This window comes from Mustela nigripes, chromosome 12, assembly GCF_022355385.1.
Source record: "Mustela nigripes isolate SB6536 chromosome 12, MUSNIG.SB6536, whole genome shotgun sequence".
In the NCBI taxonomy this organism is placed as follows: Eukaryota; Metazoa; Chordata; class Mammalia; order Carnivora; family Mustelidae; genus Mustela; species Mustela nigripes.
The window spans coordinates 100,511,379-100,532,369 of NC_081568.1; the positions used below are offsets into that span (position 1 = coordinate 100,511,379).

At 36.6% G+C, this 20,991-nt stretch overlaps 1 protein-coding gene across 2 annotated transcripts in view; it reads right to left on the reverse strand.

Annotated features, from left to right (window-relative positions):
* The window catches only part of CERT1 (ceramide transporter 1), a 108,594-nt gene that overhangs the window by 9,861 nt on the left and 77,742 nt on the right, over positions 1-20,991 (reverse strand). Inside the window, exons 8-12 of one of the 2 annotated variants that reach the window (XM_059418091.1) lie at positions 20,676-20,768; positions 13,175-13,261; positions 10,706-10,798; positions 10,129-10,206; positions 2,598-2,693 (exon numbers count right to left, since the gene is read on the reverse strand). In XM_059418091.1, coding sequence (XP_059274074.1) covers positions 2,598-2,693; positions 10,129-10,206; positions 10,706-10,798; positions 13,175-13,261; positions 20,676-20,768 — 447 coding nt within the window. The remainder of the gene's footprint in view (positions 1-2,597; positions 2,694-10,128; positions 10,207-10,705; positions 10,799-13,174; positions 13,262-20,675; positions 20,769-20,991) is intronic. The other variant, XM_059418090.1, reaches the window with a different exon arrangement.

Here is a 20,991-nt window from a genome sequence, read left to right on the forward strand (position 1 = left end):
AACCTGTTTAAAAAGTAAAAATCAAACTCCTAAAGCACAAACTTGGAAGCAAGATTTAAAATTTTGCTGCTTTTTAGGAATTTCATTTATGAAAAACTATTTAAGGAACATAAACATTCTGCTAAAAGAAAATATAAAATCTCAAATTATTGACAACACATAAAAAATACTTAAAGCTATAGATCTGGGGTAAACTTCAACTATGAAAAACATACATATTCAATGAACACCTAATTACAAGAGTTGTTAAATTAAACCTGCTTAAACATCATCTCCTTAAGGATACTGATTTAAGGCAGTTTTATTCAATGCTACATACCCTGCATCTAGAGTAGTATCTGAAACACAGCAGCAGGCTCTCAATTATTTGTTGAATCAATGACTCACAGCTAAAATGGCATGAAGATCTATGCTATCTTGCTTTGTATTTTTTATTTTTTTAGAGACAGAGAGAAAGAGAGAGAGAGCGAGCATGTGAGTAGAGGGAAGGGCAGAGGGCGAGGGAGAGGAGAATTTTAAGCAGGCTCCACTTTCAGAGTAGAGCCCAACACAGGGCTTGATCTCATGACCCTGAGAACATGACCTGAGCTGAAATCAAGAGTTGGAAGCTTAACCAACTGAGCCTCCTGGCATCCCTATGCTATTTTCCTTTAAATACCAAAGTTGTATACCTAAAGTGCTAAGTAAAATTAATTATCTCAAAATTACAGGTTTCTACTTTAGGAAGTTTTGCATTAAGTTCTTTTCAGAAATGAATAATCATGTTACTGTAGGAAGAACCAGCTCTCAGTTTATGGAGTGCTTTATGGTTCCAGAAATTGTTAGCACATTTCACATACAGCTCTTAAAAATCTCTTAAAATCTTTCTCACCAAACTACTTTTCCCTACATGCTTATATTCATGTTATGTGGACGGCTATCCTCCCAGTCACCCAAGTTGGAAACTTTAGACTTTTAACTCCTCCTCACACTTCACATAGCTCTTAAGCTCATCTGTCATTAATCTTCTATAAGACATCTAACAGCCTGACTTTTATATTACTGGCTACTTTTTTTAGGTAGGCCTTCATTCCCATGTACTTGATTCTCTTAGTTTCTTCCTTATCAGCCCAATCCTAAAATGTTACTTTGCATGCAGTGGCTAACTTATTGCTACAGACAACAGACTATTCTCCTTGGTGGACTATTTTATACTATCCATAACCCAAGCCCTCTCTCTATTAGGTTGTGGGCTGTAGGAACACTTACTCTCTATTTCTCATTCCACACAGAGGGACTTCATCTAGACTGTCACTCCTGGTTTCTCTTTATCCCCTCACTTTCCCTTCCCAAGGCGGGCAACAAGGACTTATCCGAATGTTGAGTATAAAATAAGGACTTAGAGGCCTGGCTCACCCCTTTTTCTACAGAGAGCTTGTGTCCTGGTTTTCTTCTGGGGCCTACTCTTGTGGGAAGGGCCTGTGATTGATTATCTAGCTATGACAGAAACATTGTTTTAATTCTCAGGTAACACATTAGCAAGACCTAGTGGCTGCTGATCTAAAGCAATATCCTCCAATTGACTTATTAGATTTATAGCTAACATTCTGATATTTCATCTGCTGTTTCTTCATATTTTTTAATTAGTCCCCTATTCAGGAGGAAAAGACATTCCAACATCTGATATTGTATCTGGCCTGGTAGAATAATTCTGGTCAACACTGTCTATGCAAAACTCCTGAATAAGAAGTTTGCTTTCAAGCTTTCCCTTGTTTGTGTGTGTGTGTGTGTATATATACACACACACATATATGTGTATATATATATATATTTTTTTTAAATCTAAAATACGCTTGCATCACCTTTGTCACAATCTTGCTTCCATTTCCAGACATAGTTCAAATGCTTCTCCTCAGTATAAAACAATCTGTTTCAAATCACAGAGATCTTTCTTTTCCAATTTTCTTCACTACTCATCTTCATTCAATACATTATCAGATAGAAACAAATAATGTCAATATCCTCCTTCCCCAACAAAAGTTTCAGCTTGGAAAAAGTCTTGTTAAATATCTCTTTATCTTTAGCATAGTGCCTTGGGCATAAGTATTCCAAAACTCAATGCAGCTGTTGTTTTGAATCCATCTATAAAACTTATTCTTTGCTCTTTGTCTCTTCTGTTTAAAGATGTGAATAAGATTAGCAGACCCATCTCCAAATATTCAAAGAGGATGCAATGAGAGAAAGGACAAGTGAGGGACAGGAAAAAAGGGCAACAAAGTGACATCTGGGTATAATATTTAGTATATTAAACAATAAAGAGAAATATCTAAATACCCAGCAACTAATTATGACTTATTCATATGCAAACACCCAAATTTTATTTTCTCCATGGCCCAGGTAAAACAGGACGGTTTGTACATAGATTTTTACTGTGATCTTAAAGAGACTGTGTAAAAGCCAAAGTACATTTTGCGTCCTAGTATCTGGTGTTTCTTTGAACATATGTAGTAATCCGTTTAAAAGGAATTTTAAAATTCATTCACATCAATGGTTAGTAATGATAATATGACCTTAACAGAGCTGCAGTTAGCAACCTATAACATTTTACTGGGAATTACCTTCATTTCTCCTTCTTCTACAACCAACTGCCAATTAGCATCTCCACCTACATCCTGTAATGAGTAAGTCATGTGGTTTTGCACCATCTCTTCAACCTTGGAAAGAAAAAGTAAGCCATTAAGAATCCATATCCAATGAATAGCGATGGCATAATCTCTTAGACAGAATGATATTCAGTTTGTTTCAGTTCAGAAATGTTCTTAGAAAGCTCAGCAACCAAATGCACAAAGGTTAGTATATTTTATACAGTGCTGAAGGGTTTAGTCCACATTCCAGGTATCATATCCAGGTTAATGACAGGGGGCAGAAACCGAGAGAAAGAAGATGCTTCACTCAAATAACATATATTGGTCTAATGTGCTTAAATAAAGTGAGCAAAATAAGCATTTTTCTGGGGGGAAAAAATTCTTCCTTAACCATAAAATGCTTCTTTACGGAGATAATGTCTTAAAACATAAAATCATGTGACACTAAGGGTAAAAGGGACACAAGTTGTTCTAGTCCAATGCTTCTATGTTTAAGACTACAAAGATAATAGAATGTTATATGGCAAGATTTCCCTATTAAAAGGATAACAAAACTTTCATTGCTTCACTGATAGATTTTGCTTCTACCAACAATATAAGCCACATTAAAAAAACTAACCTAAGCCCGATTTATTTGACTCCAATTTCACTGTTTTACATTCTTTTAGGGAAAGTGCAAACATGCACATCTGCAAACATTTACAAATAATCACCTTTTAATGTCTTTTTTTACTAGCTAGTCTTTTTAGTGAAATTTAAATAAAACCTATGCTTTTAACTATCACAAATTACTCCTACACATTTTATATAAGCAAATAAAACTGAGTATTTCGGGTGCCTGGGTGGCTCAGTGGGTTAAAACCTCTGCCTTCGGCTCAGGTTATGATCTCAGGGTCCTGGGATAGAGTCCCGCATTGGGTTCCCTGCTCAGTGGAGTACCTGCTTCCTCCTCTCTCTCTCTGCCGGCCTATCTGCCTACTTGTGATCTCTGTCAAATAAACAAATAAAATTAAAAAAAAACCCAAAACCAAAACCAAAAAACACTGAGTATTTCACACTCCCAAGAATCCACAGATTCACTGGTAAGATTTCATGTGAGTGCTATTCGTAAACACTACTAGTTTCAAACATCTTTTTAAATAGATGATAAAAAGATGGTTTATGGAGTTGCTTCCTTTATCATGTATGCAGAGACACTTTTTTTACATTCCATTTACTAACCTTTAACTCATAATTTTGTTTTATATAATAAGTACATCAGAAAAGGCAGGAAAGCGTTGGAAATATATATATTATACTTCCACTTAATTTATTCCTAAATTCGACAACTTATTTTACATAAAATCTACTGCATTCATTAGGGATATAGAATTAGAACCAGGTTTACACATATTTTCAAGTAAAATACAGGAATGGTTTATGGCAAAAATTGCTAAAATTATTAACTCTGGGGGTAAATTTTTCTACACAGAAGGATGTTATCAATATGTAACAGTGACATGTACTTCTCCTACATTAAGTTTTCTAGATTTCAAAATCCATTTCTGCTTGTAGGTATGACTTTAAGTATCTCCCTAATTGGTAATAATCTTAAAGGTATTGATAAAAATTTTATACTGAGGTTCTACAATTATTTTAGTACTAAATAAAGCACTAACATAACATTTTATAACTTTATTCATAATCTTCAAAACAATGTGAATGGTATTGAGCTAAAGGTTTGAAAGAAAATTAAAAATGTGACAAACAGTACATTCTATGATATATTTTTTTAAATAATCTCTACACCCAACACAGGACTTGAACTCATGACCCTTAGATCGAGTCACATGCCAGCTAGGCACTCCATATTCTATGGTTATATAAAGGCTTCAGTAGAAAATATAACTCCAGGGGCTGCCTAGAAAAATTTGTGTGCCTCTCTAATTTTGAAATCTGCTCTGAGAGAGTAAGGAGAACTAATACAGGATTTCCAAGTTATGAAGACATACAAAACATACTTGAGTTCCCAAAGAGGAAGGAAGAAAGAGAGTTCCAGTTAGTATACATAAATAAAACAACTGCTGTAGAACTGGCTTGATTCATTGGTCTGTGTCACAGTGTGACTGGGAAAAACTTTTACCCTTTTTAGATCCTAAGATCTTAAAAAATTTTTAGATATGAATATGTACTTTGTAAGTGGGACACTAGGACTTCAGAACACCAATATTTATTACCAGATTAGAAGCAGAAAGAAATGCTCCCCAGAAATAAGACCTAGTTTAAGTAGACTACTTGTTATGTAAAAGATTTTACTGTGCTAAAAAACAAAGAGTTCTGTTTCAAAAAAACATTTAGTACTGTGTTAAACTCTTTTGTTGTAAAGTATGCAGGTAATTGTATTTTCGTTTGGGAGATTATTCCTGCTAAGTTATTTCAAATGTTTCAATAATAAGAAGATAGTTTTGTGTTTTGGTCCCAAAGAAACTAGATTCCACAAATATAAAGTGAAAGCTATTTACATAGGTTAAAACAATGTACGGTAAGTGCATTTAACATTGTTTTTTTAGAAAGATGAAAAAATGGTATTACTACCACAGTTACCACTGCATCTATGGAAAACTGTTTAGTCTTTTGCTCTGATGTACTTCCCTGACTTAAGGGGCTTCAATAAGTTCAACAAAGAAATAAAAAAGATGAATTTGTGCTGTGATTCTAGGAAATTAAAGAAACTAAAGTACCCAATTATTAGAGTAACCGTCTCTGCAAAGCTTTCATCATGGTATCTTTACCCATTATGGCATCTTCCTCGAAGTAATAACACTGAGATTAAGAATCTGAGAGGTGATGCAGGTAAAATCTCACTCGAATGATTTTCATGTTCACGGCAATAAAATGTGAGGAAGTAAGTGTTACTACTGGGGTAGTGACTTGGGCATTTGTGACCACACTGGCTTTTCGAATCTACCGTAATGACCTGCTCTGTTTATTGTTTTCAGTTATGACTGCATTTCACAAATAATTGGGAAACAAGGGGCCATTGCGTTGGATGACAATAATAAAACACAAGCCAAATTTACTTTTTTGTAGGCTCAAAATCTGATACACTAGGAAACAATATTACTAGTAACATCTGGTGTCACTTTAAGAAATAAAAGACTGGATCAGAATAACTAAGGCAGGTTTCATCTGGTTTAATAGTTTTAAATAGACTACACATAATTTCAGGAATCATGCCCTGATTTTTCTGGACCTAGAGTTGAAAATGATAAGCTGACATACACAGCATTTTAACAAATGAACTATGAAAAATGGAGATAAAGCACATTTAAAATAAGAGATGATGGCATACCAATTCTAGCCTTTTCTTCTACCACCCATTTGAGTCACTCAGTATGCCATTTTAGAAGGCTAACTGGATTTTTCTAACATTACCAATACAGAAATTTTTATTGATGATAAAACAAATATATAAGGGACAAAATTCTAATGAACGAAAGTCTAGATGGGTTCAAAGACTGCTGAGATCTCTCTTCTCTTTTTTGTCATCAATTTTTATTGATGATAAAACAAATATATAAGGAACAAAATTCTAATGAACAAAAGTCTAGACGGGTTCAAAGACTGCTGAGATCTCTCTTCTCTCCTTTCACTCATGTGAAAGGAGTACAACTAGGCTTATTGTTACAGAGTCAGAGGGATTTGTTGGATGGAATAATTTACTAATAACAAATTAAGGGGCGCCTGGGTGGCTCAGTGGGTTAAGCCTCTGCCTCTGGCTCAGGTCATGATCTCAGGGTCCTGGGATCGAGCCCCACATCGGGAATCTCTGCTCAGCAGGGAGCCTGCTTCCTTCTCTTTGCCTGCCTCTCTGCTACTTGTGATCTCTCTGTCAAATAAATAAATAAAATCTTAAAAAAAAAAAACAAACCAAATTAAGAATGTACTGTTAACCCAAGAGAAAAATGTATAGGACATGAATAGTCAATTCACTAAAGAAATGCAAAAAGACAGGGCGCCTGGGTGGCTCAGTGGGTTGTGCCTTCAGCTCAGGTCATGATCTCAGGTTCCTGGGATCCAGCCCCACATCAGGCTCTCTGCTTAGCAGAGAGCCTGCTTCCTCCTTTCTCTCTCTCTGTCTGCCTCTCTGCCTACTTGTGATCTCTCTCTCTCTGTCAAATAAATAAACAAACAAACAAATAAATAAATAAAATCTTAAAAAAATAATAATAAAAAACAACAACAACAAAAAAAAGAAATGCAAAAAGCCAAGAAGGAAAAATACCACTTTTTAGGGGCACCTGGGTGGGTCAGTGGGTTAAAGCCTCTGCCCTCGGCTCAGGTCATGATCCCAGTGTCCTGGGATTGGGGCCCACATCGGGCTCTCTGCTTAGCTCAACTTTTTTAATGAACAGTTTGGCATTAAGAATAAAAAAGACCTCAGAAGTGTGTGACCTCAGAAGCTTCTGTCTTAATAATTCCACATCTAGGAATGTATTCTAAGGAAATAACTGGATAAGTGTACAAAGATACATACATATATTACACACACACACACACACACACCACACATATGGATGGTATATATATCAGTATGCTCTTGCAGCACTATTTATAATATTTATTTATAATGGAGACAAACTGAAAATAAACTAAATATTCCATATTAGGTAAGTAGGTAAGTCCTATATGTATATCCGTATTAACAGACAAGGAGATGAAGACCCATGTTTACTGATGGGAAAATGGGTTTCACTATAAAAAAAAAAAGAAAGAAAGAAAAAGCTGGTACAAAATAGTATATATGAAACTGCCTACTTTGGTAGAAAAAAACAGTTACTAAAGTGTGTGTATTTATCCATATGTGGCTGATTTTATTTACTCCACTTTCTAGTTCTGCTAAATTAGAATGTATTATTGTACAATAAACACAGGAAGGGTTAAATACATAATTACCACAATAATAAAGTATCACTATGGACATAAAGGGGGAAAAGAGATTAACTGCTAGAGCCCAAGTCTGCTAATGACAACAAATGTTTTAGCAAGAACAATAAATATTTAAAGAACTCAATGCCATTCTTCTGCAACTCTGCCTCTTTTGGCATATAAAACAGTACAATAATTAATAGCTAAAAACAGAATCTGAATTATCATGAGCATCACATATTAGAAAAAATCGCACCAGAATTATCTTTCTCAAGTTATATACCTGAGTTACACAAAATATTAAAAAGTATGCTACAATTTGGCAAAATCTTGTAAAAATCTGGGCACCTGTGTAGATATTCATTTATATTTGAAGAATTTCAGCTCTTTTAAAGCTCTATAGGTTGGGTCCAATAGAGGCATCTATTATGGCTTATACTCTTTTACTGCTCTCATTACATTTTCATTTATAGCCTGTGTATTCCTATAATTTGAGGGAAAATGGTCACCAGTACTCATGGGCTTTAGTCTGTTATTTTATTATTTTTTTTTATTTTTTTAAAAGATTTTATTTATTTATTTGACCGAGAACACAAGTAGGCTGAGAGGCAGGCAGAGAGAGAGAGGAGGAAGCAGGCTCCCTGCTGAGCAGAGAGTCCGATGCGGGACTCGATCCCAGGACCCTGAGATCATGACCTGAGCCGAAGGCAGCGGCTTAGCCCACTGAGCCACCCAGGCGCCCTGTTATTTTATTATTTTAATGCAAGGTGGAGTGTAGCAGAATTTTGCCACTGATTTATTGCAAATATGAGATGCTTTTAAAAAGCTTGCATAGGGGCACCTGGGTGGCTCAAGGGGTTAAGCCTCTGCCTTCGGCTCAGGTCATGATCCCAGGGTCCTGGGATCGAGCCCCACATCGGGATCTTTGCTCAGCAGGGATCCTGTTTCCCTTCATCTCTCTGCCTGCCTCTCTGCCTACCTGTGATCTCTGTCAAATAAATAAAATCTTATAAAAAGCTTGCATAAATGAACAAAATTAAGAAATACTGGAATAAGTTTGTTTCTGGGTGATTTCTGATGCAGAACTGATACATCTCTTTCTCAAAAAAAGTTCAAAGAGAAAAAAAGCAGCAAAAGTAAAAAAAATACATTTTGGGCCTTAACCTTAACTTTCACCTTTATTGCATACTTAAAAAACAAATGTAAATTTTATTCATATGTAAACTAAGAAATCTGTTCTAAATTATGACTTTAAAAAACATTTACTAGAATACAGTTGACCCTTGAACAACATAAGAGTTTGAACTGTGCAGGTCCACCTACACATGGATTAGTTCCAATAAATATAGAGCAGTATTGTAAATGTATTTTCTCTTCTTTACAATACTCTTCTTTTCTTTTCTCAAAGTTACCTTACTGTAAGAATATAGTATATGATACATATAACATATAAAATGTATTTTAATCAACTGTTTATATTATTATAAGCTATTATTAAGTATTAGTGGTTAAATCTGGGGGGAGTCAAAGTTTTATGTGGATTTTTGACTGGAAGGGTCGGTGCCCCAACCCCTGCATTGTTCAACTGTACTCTGATAGAGAAAAAATAATGTAGAAAATTGATTATTCAAAGAAATTGTTATTATTATAAAAATAGCTAATAAACAGCTATATAATAGCTAATAAAAGCTCACTTATCTAGCATTTACAACATGCCAGGCTCTAGTCAGATCACAGTCCTAGCTAAATCACAGAAGTGAAGCACAGAAGAAGTAGAAACGTTGTCCAAGATCACGCAACTAAGCAGGATTTAAACTCAGTCGTTCTGACTAAAGAGCTCAGCTTCCTATCGTAAGGTAACACAATGTAATGCAATAAAATACAATCACCATAAAGATACAAAGCTGAATGGCAAAGATAAAAGGATTGAAGAATTTTAAAAACTAATGCTGATACTAAAAATCATTCTTTCGATAATAATTTGACTTATATATTATGAGGACAGAGACTGTTAGCATCTAGCTTCCTGTCTTAAATTCCTAAATATATAATAGTGCATCTGAACAGGAATATTAATTTATAATATCCAAGGGTAATTTGCATAACAAAAATCAGTTAAATGGAGCTTAGTATGACAAGAGTAATGAGACAAATATTTAAAAAGATACTTCCTTGTTCAATTATGAGATACTGTAAATTACAACTGGGGCTGCTAAAACCTGCTTTTATGCTGTAATCTAACATATCATGTAAACCATGTTCATCAAAGTTGCTGAATCCTGTCTGAAGAAAGAGATACTACATGATATTTAAAAACCAGATTATCTTCTACTTGTTGCAATTCAGTTTGAAATCGTTCAGGAGTACCTCCTATATGGCAAAGTTCCTAGCTATTCACAGCAGACGATACAAAGGGCACATGCAAGCCTGACAGAGGAACTATTTAGTAGATACGGCCTTTTTAATGCTTATTGTTACTATTTAAAAATTCAAAGCCAAAACCAGTGGCCTAACCAAAAGATAGCTAGGAATTGGGAAAGCAGGCTGAAATATAGCAGAGACAGACTCAAGTCCACTCTATACAGTCATACAGTACCTGGGAGCTGAATCTGTGAACATCGTCAGAGGCACTGACTAGATCAATGGAAGACATGGAGGAAGAGCGACTATAGGGCTACCAGAGACAGACAAAGAAAAAACCAAGTAATCAGAACAAAGGCACAACAGAGCATTCAGTACCAACTTCCAAACACAAGATAAAGAAAGAAAGAACAAAGCACTATATGAAACAAGCTCAGCAGCAAGTGCTGACTTAATGCACCTATTATGGTTTATGCTCCAAAATCTTTCTAAAAGGAATGCAGTACTTCCAATAATACAAAATAATATCACTTAACCCCAAAGAAAAAAGTGATTTAACATAACTGGCTCCACTTCTGGTTAACTGTTTTGGACTAGCAATTCCCTATCCTCCCATCCCCCCTCTCCCATTAAACAAAAAAGAAAGAACATTATATTCAAAAGATTTCTAACTGTTTTGGAGGATGTATATGGAAGAAAGTATACAATACCAAAAAAATCTCATTCTTAAATTCAAGAAAAGGGAAAACTTTTACAACAAGATAGCTCCATCAACAATGAAGATATTTTCAGTATCTATGACATTAGCTTACCTTTTGGACAAACCTATGAGTCCCCACAGAAGAAAAGGCATCTCCAGATGGCATGGATGTAGGCCAGTGTAATCTGACCTTTTCGCTCTGTGACTAAGAAAACATACAATGTTAGGTGGGAAGGTTTTAAAGTGTACTATGCAGTTTAAGAATGGATAATATAATCTGAAACTATCAACATTTAATTACTGAACACTTTAGTACTTATAAATATTTGAATTACAAAAATACTCTGAAGGTAAAAGCTTTGCTATGACCTGACCTTTACTTCATGTACACTAATTCAGTCTCTTTTAGACTCCATAGATACCACTTTTGATTAGGGACTGGCTCTCTAATTTTGACACTCTCTGATACCAGTATGGCATTATTTACCACAAATCTTCATTAACACTACTGTTGAAGTAATTTCTTATACCCAAACTCTTTCCAAATTATTCTAATCATTCCACTTCAGCAGGGTTGTGCAGGGTCATACCATTTGAACCACTATCACTATTTGCTTCAGTTGTGTTACAAAGAACACAGCACCAATATCTTTAGCTCCTTTCCATGAAGATATCTGGCCTTCAACCCACTGTGTCGTTCCTCTTCAGTGGCCACTTAACCTTCTGTTTTCCTCCTGAACTTGCCCAGTTTCTTCTCACTTATTCAATACCTACTAAATAGAAAGTACCAGAAGCTGCACTGTTTGTTTGCTCATCTTGTAACTATGCAGAAGACAAGCAGTCATTTCTATTCAACACTATCTGAACAGAACTGCTAAGATCTCATTCTCACTTACCACTTCACTGAAAATTTCTGTCCTTTTTGTTGGTAAAAAATGTAGACCAATGTAAACTCAAAATGTGTCTCTGAAGAATACCTAAGTAATGGCTGTGCTGTTGGGAGTCCTGTGCAAAATCTACTGCATACGAGGGAAATTATCTAAATCTGTGGAACTAAATTCATGGATTACTGACACTATTCTAGAGTATTACCACACTGTAATTACCCTTGTAATATCAACATGCCCATCAAGCAAGGAAAGTCATGGTCTGTTTAACGATCCATTTTGCAGAATATCTACCACAGCGTCAGGAACAGACTGAAATCAAAGAGCCCCATGAATATTATTCTCCAAAGTTTACAAAAGTTTTCATCAATCCTCTTAAACTCCAACTCAACCACCATTATTTGGTAGAGTAGCACTGTACAGCCAGAAAGGATGATCTGAACCATCTTGTGTAACTCCTTGTTTTACATTTTAGAAAACCAAGGCCCAAAGAATTTAAGCAGTTAAGTTTACAGCTACATCATTAGTCACCGGCAAGACTAAGATTAAAGTTGTATTGACCTATTCTCCCCAAAATACCACAACTTAGATTAAAACAAAAACAAAACCAAAAAAGCACCCATGTGAAGCAGAAGAAAAACAAAACAAAACAACATTTAAAAAGCCAAACACAAAGATATTCCTTCAGGTAATACTTTAGTGATCAGGTAATACTTTAGTGATCTAGAAATGGAGCTCGTTTAGGAACTGAAAGCTTCCATTCTTATTGAATGCGCATACCATCTTTGGGGGGCATTAAAAAAGGACTAATAGACTTTATAAATTAATGTAACAAAAACTTTTAATCACTGATTTAGAAAAAAAATAATGAAAGAAAAACACAAAAAGCAAAAGTCACTATTGCAGGTGATTTACCCTCAGGGAGACAGACCAGTGAATGGGCATAATGGCCATTTATGCCTTAGCAATGACAGGAATGAAAAAGCTAACTTTTTTATGCAAGTTCACTTGTAGTATAACTGATACACTTACAAATTTATTTGCAAGATGCTTAAAGCCCTGGTAAGAGTAACTAAAATTCTTCACCCTTAAGTACCATCTAGTGGTAATATATGATAACCGCATTGCTGCAGAATTAAAAGGAGGCAAAGGATCAAGTTAATCCTGAAACGAGAGTTGAAGGATTTTCCTTCAATGTTACAGAAATAGCTGGGTATAACTGTTGTGAATTTGATAATGATAAAATACTGAGCAAAGTTAAAAGTGATGAAGATATCGAAGGTGAAGGTAGTAAAAGCAATAAAGGAGACAAATTCTTGGTCATCTTCCTTGTGAATTCATATGGTTGGGACCTGTGAGAAATCCATAAATTGTTTCACTCAGATTAAACATATGCTTGTTCTTAATAAAGCTGGATACTTCAAGGGGAATAGGCAGAATATTTCCAGTTAGTTTCATGCTAATTATGCATGACTCCTTTAAGCAGTCAGTGGTCTCCTTTCTATTGCTTAAAAATTTCATCAATGAAGGAACTGACTTGTAAAGATTCTTCTACATTTGTGACTCAGTGTAGACACAATTCATTTTCTAGGTTTACAGTTCATTTCTATTACGTTCACAGTTTTCAAATTCCATATACAAAATAACATACATCAAGGAATGCCTAGTTTTAGAATTTTTAATAAAAGATATACCTGTTCCTCTATTTTATCTTGTCTGTCAAGAGCAGCTTCGACAGCATCAAAGAACTCTTCTTCATTAATCAGACTGTTTGGACCTTCCTATTCAAACACATGGAAGAAAAAAAAAATCACTTAATCAAAGAAAACAAAAAAAAATTTCCCTTGTTAAAAAGCAACTTAAAAAAAAATCAAACAACCCTTTATCTCCTCCTGCTTACCAAGCAAAAGAGCTATTGGGGCTAAATCAACTGGTCTTTCTCCTACTTGTCACATTAGCAGCATTTCTTATGTAAATGACTCTCTTTGAAGAGTTCTCTCCCCTCCCTTGGATTCCTAATTTCCCAGTTCCTCTCTATCCAAGCCTCTTCTTTGGACTCCCTTAAATAAAATGTAGGTATTGCGGGGCGCCTGGGTGGCTCAGTGGATTAAGCCGCTGCCTTTGGCTTGGGTCGTGATCTCAGGGTCCTGGGATCGAGTCCCGCATCGGGCTCTCTGCTCAGCAGGGAGCCTGCTTCCCTCTCTCTCTCTCCCTGGCTGCATCTCTGTCTGCTTGTGATTTCTGTCAAATAAATAAATAGATAAATAAATCTTTAAAATAAAAAAATAAAATAAAATAAATGTAGGTGTTCCTCAGGGTTCCACACTTGCTCTCCCATAGCACTTAATCATTTCTAAGGCTGTGGTCATGAGATGATTCCCAAATTCACAGCCTATCCATCTCTCTCCTATGTGCAGGGTTCCACACTTGCTCTCCCACAGCACTTAATCATTTCTAAGGCTGTGGTCATGATTTCCAAATTCACAGCCTATCCATCTCTCTCCTATGTGTTAGACCTTTGCATCCAATAATACTTAAAACCTCTTCAGGTTAATGCTGCAGTTCACATGCAACAAACATGTCTAAAACCTATTTTTCCCCTATCTCTACACCAATCTAAGGCAGAATGCAGGGCCTGTCCTGGATTTCTCCCACTTCCCTTGTTCAATCACCACACCCTTTAATCTTACTTTCTAAATAGCTAGGTTTACCCACGTCTATTCCTACTGCTCTATCTTAATTTTAATTCTCACGTGCAAGACTGAAAAAGTCTGGGAAGCCCCCAGTTCACAACTGTCAACTTCAATCCACTCTCCTCACTGCAGGGAGCAAGAATGATTTTTCCAAACCGTAAATCTGAGAACTTCACTTGCTTAAAATCCATTCCCTGAGTGTCTGCAAGGATTCTTATATACCTTGCTAGCCAGTCTCACCACTCCCTATTCTCAATCAGCTCTACCCTCCAAAGAAAAGATCTTTCAGTTCCCCTGAGGCAAAATGTGTGTTTTGTTTGCTTCTGGCTTCCCAATGTTTTCCTTCTTCTCAGCCCCTATAAGCACTCTATCTACTCACCTAGTTAATAGCTACTCAGCCTACTCATTCTTATAGCTTTACCTAAAATGTCCTTTTCTCTAGGAGGCCACCATCCCTGATTCAAAAACTTCTCAGTGCTAACAGTGCTTCATAACTGCCTGTAACTCTCCCGTTTTCCCATTACATAGGTAGTGCCCTCAGGCAGGATCCTGTATATCCCCATGCCCTAGTACAGTGTCTTACATTTACAGTAAATCTTAAGTAATGAATTTAAGATTAAAAATTGCCAAAGCTACAGATGACAGAGACAGTTAACTTTTATTCAATAATTAGAACATCATAAATGTTTGATAAGACCCAAAATAAGTCATAATCTGAATGAGTGTCTAAAAACCATGCAAACATAGCACTCACACAAGAAAATACAGATGGCTCAAAATATCAAAAGGAAGGGGGGGGGGTAATGAGGAAGCATAAAAACAGAAGCCCTAAAGGCCCTAAAGGACATTTAACTTGATACCACAAGGGTCAGTGAGAAAAAAACTGAAGTACCCTTAACCATTTTCTTCATTAAAGGAGAAAGAGGGAAGTACATCTCAGATGGATGGAAAACAATCATTTATTCAACAAATGCCACTAAAATAAAATACAGATTTTTACATTATACTGTAATCTTAAAAAACCTATGTGCACTGTTACAATATATTTAGAAGAGACCATTAAAAAATTAAAAACCCAGTAAATACAATTATTTAAAGTAGGGAATGCTTTTTTAAGCATGATACCAAATGTAGAAATCAGTACATCAAAAGACTGAGGGATTAATTACATTAAAGTATAAAACCTTTAGCGGTGCCTGGGTGGCTCAGTGGGTTAAAGCCTCTGCCTTCAGCTCAAGTCATGATCCCAGGGTCCTGGGATCAAGCCCCACATTGGGCTCTCTGCTCAGCAGGGACACTGCTTCCCATATAAACTTTTTTTAAAAAATGATTTATTTGTTTATTTGACAGACAGAGATCACAAGTAGGTAGAGAGGCAGGTGTGGGGGGTGGGGAAGCAGGGTCCCTGCTGAGCAGAGATCTCGATGCGGGGCTTGATCCCAGGGTCCTGAGATCATGACCTAAGCCGAAGGCAGAGGCTTTAACCCACTGAGCCACCCAGGTACCCCAAAAGCATAAAACTTTTATATGACAAAACCAACAATCAGAAGTTTAAAAAACTAAAAAAGGAAAAAAAAATTGAAAAATGAAAAGCTAATCTTCCACATCTTCTAAATAGGAGAAACAAAAATCCACAACAGAATAAAAATAAAATATTAAGGGACATGGATATGTGAGTCATTCAAGAAGAAATAAAATGACCAGTAGACTTTTTTTTTTAAAGAGAGTCTATCTAAATCGTATCAACAAATTAGCAATTTAAAAAATCTGAAACTAGGGACACCTGGGTGGCTTAGTCATTAAGCATCTGCCTTTGACTCAGGTTGTGATCCCAGGATCCAGCCCCGCATTGGGCTCCCTGCTCCGAGGGAAGCCTGTTCTCCCCTCTACCCGCTCTCCCTCCTTGTGTAACCTCTGTTGACATGTCTCTGTCAAAAAAATTAAATCTTTAAAAAAATATATCTGAAACTAGTTAACAAATGTAATTATTAGCACAACGTACCTCTGATGATGGAACAAAAGGCAAGCTGAAGACAAAGCATAAACTGAGGCCCTCTAACTACCTCCCCCCCAACTCCTGGGTGGGATTCTTCCAGGAATTTTCCAACTATCTTAATGTTAATGCTTTGCTAGAGGGAAAAATAATCTTAACTTGACAATGGCAAGGCCTCCAGTATCCCTTGAATTTTCCTTGACATATGAAAATCCTTTTGAAACCACCGTTTTTCCTAACCTACCCCAACACCTTAGTATATAATCAGCCACCCCTCACAACCCTGGGACAGCAGCTCTTTCTGCCCAAGGGTCCAGTAATAAATAATAAAACCACATTTTTGCACCAGAGATGTCTCAAGAATTCTTTCTTGGTCGTCAGCTCCAGACCTCACCCCCCTGAACTTCGCCTATATTCCAAAACCACATCATATGGTGCCCAATGTGGGGCTTTGAGTCTTTATATCTGGACTCCAAGCTTCAGTGCAAACTTGGTGAGAACTTTCTCTTTTCCTTTACTCTCATTTCTGTGGTTCTTCAAGGAGTACAGCTCTATTGGAACATTTTCATGTCAATTGCTCAAGCTGTAAACCTCTAGCCCACGGCTTCTCTACGGGGAAGAGAAAGCTTGCCTTTTACCCTGGCCACGATGGCAATAAGACCCAGAAACCTGATGCTCCCTCTTTATTTCTATCCTTACACAAAGCTGTCTTGTCTTGGGGACACCGAAGTCACCAATGACTGCCAATCTTAAGACTCCCAAGTGAAGATTCCTCCTGGTTGATCTAATATGATCCCCATCCACATCCCTGGTCTAGCCACTTCTGGCTGTGGGACTTCCACTGGGAGCCAGCTGAAACCAGTACCCAATGGAATTAAAACCCAACTGGGGACCGTTCCCTAGGGAAGCTGACTATAAAGACCACATGTGTTGGAATATTGCTTAGATCTTGATGGGTTTCCCTGTCTTCCCTTGCCTAACATGGACTGCCTCCCTCCTTGTTGGCGGGAAAACACTGTGTCTGCTGATGAGCCCTAGAACCGGGAACCCTTTCTCTGCTTTCTGGCAGCACTTTGCCTCTTCTGTCTCCCCTTCCCCCTTCTCCTGTTTCTGCACCACCTTGGGTGCAGCCTGCATAACTGGCTTCCAAACCTTCCTCAGTGCCTCAGGCACTATGGCTCCTTCTCCCTTCACTGTCAAGGAGCAAGAAGAGCACCGCCTGGACCCAACACCACTTACTCCTGATTTCCCCACCAGTGTCTCAGGTAAAAACTGACAATAGGGAGGATCCAGGTGGAACACAATTCAATATTTAAATTAATTTAATTTTGTTGGCTTAATTAAGATAAGCATTTCATTAAAATGTGAAACTTTTATTCTATTGAGGTTTGCTAAAGGTCAAATAAGCTCGTGTTATCTCTTTGCAAATTGTTAGCAAAAACATGACTAAAATGATGGTTAATTGTCTGTCTCATAGTTTTCATGGGTTAAGAAAGCTTTCATAGTCTCTGGTAACCCGAAACTTATAAAAGTTTTGCTTGGATGATAAATGGGATTAATTGTTGGACATCTAGGTCTTTTCTAAATAAGATAAAGGGCTAAATCACTGATTACTAGACATAGGTTTGTGCTTTTGACTTCTTATTGCAGAGAAACCAAGGATATTTAAATCTGTTGGTAACATGTTCTGTGCTTAACTAATTCATAAATTTGTTATCTAAAGAATTCTGGTGTAACAGTTCACAGATGGTTACTACTTAGTCTTCATTGGAGATAAGGTTTCTATGAGTGAAAAATTCTGCTAAATGTAATTATATGAATGTAAATTATGTAAATTATGTAAATGTAATTATGACTGATGGAAAAAAGGGAAACAACTCTGTGGAAAAAGAGAAGATATATAAGGAAGATATCAAGAATCGAATGTAAGGAAGATATCAAGAATGGAAATACATTTTTGTTGAAGGTAAAAGAAGGTAATTTTGTCCTAAATAATATGGTTGTTTAGAGAGATGGCTTGGGACAAAATCTGAATGCAAAAGAAAGTTGTAGAAGGTTTGTGATGGAAAAACTTTGGAACGGAATTTTAGGTGTGGTCAGGATGGACCTTAAAATTGAAATGAATGAGACAAACCATAAGTGACTCTTAATCTCACAAAACAAACTGAGGGTTGCCGGGGGGAGGGGTTTTGGGAGAAGGGGGTGGGATCATGGATATTGGGGAGGGTATGTGATTTGGTGAGTGCTGTGAAGTGTGTAAACCTGGTGATTCACAGACCTGTACCCCTGGGGATAAAAATATATGTTTATAAAATTGAAATGAATGGATTTTAAAGTACACTGGTATAATGTTGAGCTCATTGGATTCAGCTGCCTCCCCATGCAACTCTCCTGGATGTTCTCCAACTGACTGATATTAACTCATATTTAGACACATCTCTATACCCTGGTCAGGAGGAAGAACTAACAGAAGATGAGACCTTCCACCTTCAACAACCTTAAAGATTTAAGGGTCAAAGCTTAGGGGGAAATGACGAGGGAACAGAAGGCAAAATGCAAACTAAAACCCTGAAACCTCCTAAACACACAGGCTTTTTGTAATTTCTGTAATCTTTCCTACATGAACATCTGGTTTTACTTGTATTATGAAAAAAATTAGGTAATTTTAAGAAGCTGACAGTTCACCCCCAAAATAAACCAAAAATAGCAAAAAAACAATGTGCTTAGCTTCAGAATTAAAATTGTAATAGCTTATATCCAGGAACCTTGTTTTTAAAAACCCCAAGGGTATCTAATTACATGATTTTTACACATTCTAAAAGGAGTAATTGACAGCTTAATAATTTTGAAGTATTACAGCTCAAACCTCATCATTATGAATATCCACACCTGGAAATCAATTCCAACATAAAACATAGTCAATAGCAACTCTGTTTTTTTTTTTCCCCCTTTCTAAAATAAAAACAGGGGCACCTGGGTGGCTCAGTCAGTTAAGCATCTGCCTTTGGCTCAGGTCATGATCCCAGGGTCCTGGGACAGAGTCTCACATCAGACTCCCTGCTCAGTGGGAAGCCTGCTTTTCCCTCTCCCACTCCCACTGCTCGTGTTCCCCTCTCACTGTGTCTCTCTGTCAAATAAATAAAATCTTTAAAAATAAAAACACTGAGGAATTTTTTTTTTTTTAATTTAAACATTTATTTGAGAGTGAGTGCAAAAGAGTAGGGGAGTGATAGAGGGAGAGAATCTTCAAGCAGAATTCCTGCTGAGCACTGACTCCAACCTGGGGCTTTGATCTTGGGATCCATGAGATCCATGAGATCTTGACCTGATCTGAAACCAAGAGTTTCAGCTAACCAACTGAGCCACCTCTCTTTCCTATTTTTTAAAAAATATAAACCAGAATTATGTTTTTTTTTTTAAGATTTTACTTATTTTGAGAGAGAGAGAACACATGAGTGGGAGGAGGGGTAGAGGGAGAAGGAGACTCCCTGCTGAGCAGGGACCTAGAAGAGGGGCTGGACCCCAGGACCCTGGGATCATGATTCAAACCAAAGGCAGATGCCCAACTAACTGAGCCACTGAGGCACTGCTAACCATAACTGTTTTAACATTCTACTTCTATCTTTCCTGATACCCTTTATCACTCCATTTTTAAAATGTACATTTCAGGAATATCAACAATGTCAGAGACTATTAACAAATATATTTCTTTTTCTTTCTTTCTTTCTTTTTTTTTTTTTAAGATTTTATTTATTTATTTGACAGACAGAGATCACAAGTAGGCAAAGAGGCAGGCAGAGAGAAGGAAGCAGGCTCCCTGCGGAGCAGCAAACCCAATGTAGGGCTCGATCCCAGGACCCTGGGATCATGACCTGAGCGGAAGGCAGAGGCTTTAACCCACTGAGCCACCCAGGCGCCCCTTAACAAATATATTTCTTTTACCTCTTTCCCTCTAAAGAAATATTGTGGTAAACAGCTTATAAAATAATATGTGTATGTGCATGGAGAGGGAAAATGTATTAATCATTTAACAAAGAAACAAAAGAGGGGAAAAGGTTGGTTTCAGATCTTTTCAACTGAGAAGGACAAGGTAACGAGGACAGTTCCAGCTCTGCTGTGGATAGGACCTCACAGTATATTATAAAGCGCACACTAAAACCATTTTGTCTATATAGTGCTCAGGGTTTTCCTCTAGAAGTTGCTTTGCTTTTATTAAAAAAAAAAAAAAAAAAGAAGATAACATTAAAAATTATTGTCTTCCACAGTTAAGATAAAAACTTGTCCTATAATGCAGACAGGCCTAATAAATGAGTCTTTGAAAAGCCTACACTAATTTCAGTTAGTAAGCCTAACACATATTATGAAATACACATTTAATTAAATACTGAAGAACATACTACATGTCTAGAATACTTAAAGGTTGTAAAAGTATTATTTAAAAATTAATCACTTTTGTGACGGATATGGCCTGTATTTTCCTCCTTCTAAAATCAAAATATAACTTCATACCTCATAATCTGGCCCTCCAAAGTGGGATTTTTTCTTCAGTTCTGTCATGGCATTTTTGTATGCTTCCTCTATTCTTCTTCTTTTCTCAGTTTCCTGTTTCGTTTTTTTTTAAAGAAGCAAGTAAAAAATTATCATTTAGGGAGATTTTCTCTGCATTTCACCGAAATTTATAATTTGGCCAAACAATAATGACAAAACCCCCCACTTTCTTTCTGTGAAAAATTAGCTTGATTCAGTCCAAGAAAACACTTTTTCTCTGAGCTATACATTACACACAAGCTACCATTTAAATCAGCAAGAGCCACCTCATAGGTCG